The sequence below is a fragment of the Galeopterus variegatus genome, unplaced genomic scaffold (genome assembly GCF_000696425.1).
Source record: "Galeopterus variegatus unplaced genomic scaffold, G_variegatus-3.0.2 Scaffold2796, whole genome shotgun sequence".
NCBI lineage: Eukaryota > Metazoa > Chordata > Mammalia > Dermoptera > Cynocephalidae > Galeopterus > Galeopterus variegatus.
The window spans coordinates 212862-218098 of NW_007728907.1; the positions used below are offsets into that span (position 1 = coordinate 212862).

General features: G+C 34.1%; 1 protein-coding gene across 1 annotated transcript in view; it reads left to right on the plus strand.

Annotated features, from left to right (window-relative positions):
* Nucleotides 1–5237, plus strand: part of LOC103598953 (protein furry homolog) — a gene marked incomplete at its 5' end in the record, with an annotated part of 113293 nt that overhangs the window by 93716 nt on the left and 14340 nt on the right. The window contains one exon of the mRNA XM_008583022.1: nt 2257–2411. Within this exon, the coding sequence (XP_008581244.1) occupies nt 2257–2411 (155 nt within the window). The remainder of the gene's footprint in view (nt 1–2256; nt 2412–5237) is intronic.

The following is a 5237-nucleotide window of genomic DNA, read 5'->3' on the forward strand; positions in this document are numbered from 1 at the left end:
CGGAAAAAAAACAAAAAAAAAAAAAAAAAAAAACCTTGTATACATAGAGAAAACTTTTGTATATTTGACTTTTTTAACCAAATACATGTATTTTTCAGAAATATTTTTAATGCAAAAAAGAAACATTTCTAAAATGTCTTTCCTACCTTTTCGGAATTAAAAATTGAGAATGAATAGACCCTATATAACAAATTTACGTAGAATCAGATTTGGTTTATACATTTCAGTTTTCAGTTGCAACACTGCACCCTCTTAAAGAAGAATATATAGCATAAAAATTAATCCAAATGAATATTCAGTCTCCACTTTCATTTTACCCAATTTATTTTTATTTATTTATTTTATTTTTTTTTTTAATTTTTATTTTTGTTGATATACAATGTGGTTGATTATTATGGCCCATCACCGAAACCTCCCTCCCTCCTCCCTCTCCCCCCTCCCACCCAACAATGTCCTTTCCGTTTGCTTGTTGTAACAACTTCAAAGGATTGTAGTTGTTATATCTTCTCTCCCCCCACTCCCCGGTTATTTTTTTTGTGTGAGTGAGTTTATTTATTTTTAGCTCCCACCAATAAGTGAGAACATGTAGTATTTCTTTTTCTCTGCCTNTCCGTTTGCTTGTTGTAACAACTTCAAAGGATTGTAGTTGTTATATCTTCTCTCCCCCCACCCCCCGGTTATTTTTTGTGTGTGAGTGAGTTTATTTATTTATTTTTAGCTCCCACCAATAAGTGAGAACATGTAGTATTTCTTTTTCTCTGCCTGACTCGTTTCACTTAATATATTTCTCTCAAGGTCCATCCATGTATTTTAGATTCTCTTCCCCAATTCTTCTCTGGAAGTGTTTTTTAAAAAGTCAGCATGCAACTATCCCCCTAAAACACAAAGAGACAATGAGACACCGGACTCATCTAAGGTCACCAAGTGAACCACAGGCAAAGATGAGGGCAGACTAGAATCGTTCAAGACCTTTCTGCTTTCCCTTATCTACAAAAGAAAATGTTTCAATAGGTTTAATATTAAAATTTGACCTGAACGCACTAGTAATTATCCATGGACAGGGAAAATAGCACATTTAACATAAAATTGGCCTATAACAAATTATTTCAGCTTACCTCAATTTCCCTTTCTTTGCTTATCTAATGGAGGAAGGCCTAATAAACAAAAAGATTACAAAAGTAGACAAGAGGAAGGAAAGGCAGAACTCAATTTCATGCAAATAACCATCTCCTGAATAATCAAAACTTGGCTGTGATTAGAAGTGAAGACAATGTAGCCTTTAAACAAGCAAACTTTTAAAAGACAGACACACTAAATAAATGTATATTTCAAAGTGATTTCCTTATTCCCAGAGGCTGAATTTGATCAAATTAGACGTTTCAAACTTATATCCTTTTAAAAGCCAATTGGCATTCCATATCTGTGAGCATCAGAGTCCCGGGAATTTGAACAATACGGCTCTACTGCGGGCTTTGTAGGCTGGTGGTTCCAAACAAGATTTCAGTCTCTGCCTTGCTCTGAAAACTTCCTTTTTCCACCAGCGTTACTGCACTTGCCAAGAGTGACATAACCTTGAAATTATTTGTTACATTTTCCAATGAACAAACCCAGCTTGTTAAGGAAATGGGCAGCCTATATCATTAGGAAAGAGTACAATAGAGGACTCAGAATTCAGCCTTGAGTGGTGGGCCCAGAGTACTACTCGTTTCTGGGAAATTTCTCTCATTTTAGAAACAATCCAGTACTTTAAATGTGCTGGCAGGACTGGATTAGCCTCTAGATGTTGTTAGGAGAGTATGCCACCTTCTGTGCCACATGAGAGCTGAAGTTCATATGGTCTTCAGTATATCCCAGTCCAGATAACATTCGCACACTCACTTCAGTTGCATCCACCATATTTTAGTGGTCTTTCTCTGAAGCAGGTCGGTTGGCAGAGAAATAAAATCTTGACAGCAACTGTTATCAAATTTGGGGGGAATTATAAAATTAATACACGTTTACTGAAGACAATTTTAAACGTCTCTAAAGAATTAAGTAGAAAACCAAGTCTCTATCTTACTAGCAGGAGGTATATCAGGGAACACACACTATTATTTTATTTTATTTTATTTATTTAATTTTTTTTTTGATTTCTTTAAGAAATTTTATTGTTTCAGTCATTTTACCCAATTTATATTGGCTAAGCTTGATCCCATGTCTTTTCTCTAGAACATTCATTCATTAATTATGAATAATTGATTTGCTTCCTATATTCAGGTTCATCAACTTGGCTGTGAAGTTGTCGTTTTGCTATTGGAACTTAATCCTGACCAAATAAATCTTTTTAACTGGGCAATTGACCGATGCTACACAGGTTCCTACCAACTTGCATCTGGCTGCTTCAAGGCCATAGCGACAGTGTGTGGAAGCAGGTATGAATTTTCATTAAGTAGTGGTCAGTGGCAGGTATGTTTGACGTTACCCTTCATGATATGAACGGTGGAGAGCTGACTGTTTGGCAATTATCTGAGCAGAATAAATTGTATAAGAATATAAAATGGCCTATAAGTCCCCAGTAGATAAACTACTCCCTATGAGTTTGCAGTTACATTGATTTTTCTCATTTTATCAGGAAAATAAATTTCTTTTTGTTGTTTGTTTGTTGTTATAGTACCTTTCTTTTTAATTGCCTGGAAATTCACAGTGAACTATTAGAGCAGGATTTGAAAATGATAAAGAAGATACATCAAAGGAATTAAAGGAATGTCTAGAAATGTTTATGGCAGGTAGAAGCTGTAAGCCCTTCAAACATCTTTAGACCAAACCAAACCCAGGAGCAGCCTAAAATTTTTAAATCTCTTTTGTCTAAAACCTCAGAAAGGAAAAAGAATATGTGGCACACCAGATTCCATAGATGACACTTTTAAAACTACTGCCCTTTTTATAGAAATTAGTCATTCAGTGAAGCCATTCAGCACTATGATTTATTGAGTAAAATAACTTCATAGCTAAGATGAAAGGGTTAATGAAGATTTCCCAAATTGCATAAGCTATTCCCAAGAACAAGCTTATGTGTTAGGAAAATCCAGAGAATGCAGCTCAAGTTTTCCTTTTTAATTAAGTGTTGCATTTTGAATAACTATCTTGAACTACTGGATCAAGGGAATAAAAGTGAATTAATTTTAAATTCCAACCTAATATGGGTCTAAATTAATAAGAACAGTATTTTAGAAGACATCTACTTTCAATAAACCTAAAATGAGCATGCTTTTTAAAGAGGTAAGTTTGTCTTTGAATTGTTTATCTTTTTTTATAAAGATAGAAGATAACATTTTATGTCTAAAGCTTTCATTTTCCATAATCTTACTACTAGAGTTTTTATTATACATTTTAATCTCTTTAAAAGTTATAGCAGATAAATATAACCTAAACTGTCTGATTTTCTATTAAGTTTTATTTCTTGGTAGAAACCTGACTAAAAAATATTTATACCTATAGAACATTACCAAAATAACATCGTTGTAAAAATCTCTTTCTCCAGTGTTATTTTATTTTCAGATATTTCAACATATTAAAAATAGTTTTGTTCACATGACCTTTTGATTTTAAAAACTGTATTTAGAATCCAAGACTTTTGCTTTTCTTTGACAAAAATAAGAGTAATAAAAGTTTTGCCTCTTTGCTGCTGTTCTTTCAGTGAACTCCGTTTGAACTATCCTAGTTGAATTTATTTCATTGCATGGCCATCTAATAAAATATCATACTGTATTCCTCTGAATAAACCCAGGTATTTTTCCTTAGGGAGCACAAATGCTTCATGAATAAAGCAATATAGTCTCAATTTCAATAATATTTCTACTCAGAAATATTAGGTCACAAAACTGTTTATGTTCCACGTAGATTTTTTGAAGGTATCCTCCTAAACTGTTTGTTTCTTAGACAAATATTGCATGTCTATTTCCATTCACTATACTCTTCTATTCTGAAGGGAGAGCACAGGGCCAGGGAACACCGCAGCTGTGACATGGCTGCCCGTTTATGTTCCACGTAGATTTTTTTAAGGTATCCTCCTAAACTGTTTGTTTCTTAGACAAATATTGCATGTCTATTTCCATTCACTACACTCTTCTATTCTGAAGGGAGAGCACAGGGCCAGGGAACACCGCAGCTGTGACATGGCTGCCCAGGCAGTGGCCAGCACTTCCGCCATTTCTCACCACAGGGCATGTTCAGAATTTAAAGTTTGAGCTTTGGCCTAAATTTGCTCTCTTTCCCCATAAATTCTCAGCCTGTGTAGTCTAGACAGGCCTCCAGATATACCTGAGCAATCTTTACACTTACATTTTCAGGACATTTTTTCAAAAGCAATTCTGGTGTTCTCAGCTTTTGCTTTATTTGTTTTCTGCAAGTTTGCTTCTAAAAAGCAGCTAAATACCTTATCTTATGAAATATGTTCCTGAAAAGCTACGCATAAATTGAAACATATTTTAAATTTCTCAAACAAGTTATCTGTACAGTAACTCCCACAACAAGTCCTTTTCTAAAGCAAAGAAAAAAATTTTTTTTGTAAAATAAATAATTACCTCCTCCTTTTCAAACAGGAATGATCATGAGCTAGATTTATTTTTAGAGGAATATGACAGTGGATAAGCAGATTCATGTATTAAAGAGACTGAGAATTTTTTTTTAATCTTTTTGTCAGTTTAAATTGTCTACCTTTAGTTTCAGAATAGGCAATCAGCCATCTTTGCATAATTAATATAATAATTCCTTTGTTCATTAGCTGGGATAATGGGAAAAAATTGGTTCTCTATATTCTTTTTGTTTTTGCTTTTTGTTTTACAGAAGTAAGGGATTGGGGGGAGGGGTATACTATGAATTTACTAATCTCCAGTCAAAACTATACAGTTGTGCTGCTCTCTATGACCCTGGTAGTACTGGGGGGTCAGGATGGAACTTGAACGGGACCAGGGAAGTGAGGATAGTAGTAGAAAGTGACAGTAGAACTGGCAGTATTAATTTGGAAGAATTTTTCATGAAATATGTTCATGTGTTTGATTAAAAGCTATTACATGCAGCTCACTACTAAAATTAGGCACAAAGGAAAATAGCTTACCTATCAGGCAGCTTTAGTTCAAATAACTATTTGGCTTCTGTATGTGTTATTAACATTCCCTTCAACTCCAAATGAGCTCATTATGGAGCAGATAAGGAAATTGAGAAAGAGACTAAATGACTTTCTAAGGTTATAAATCAAG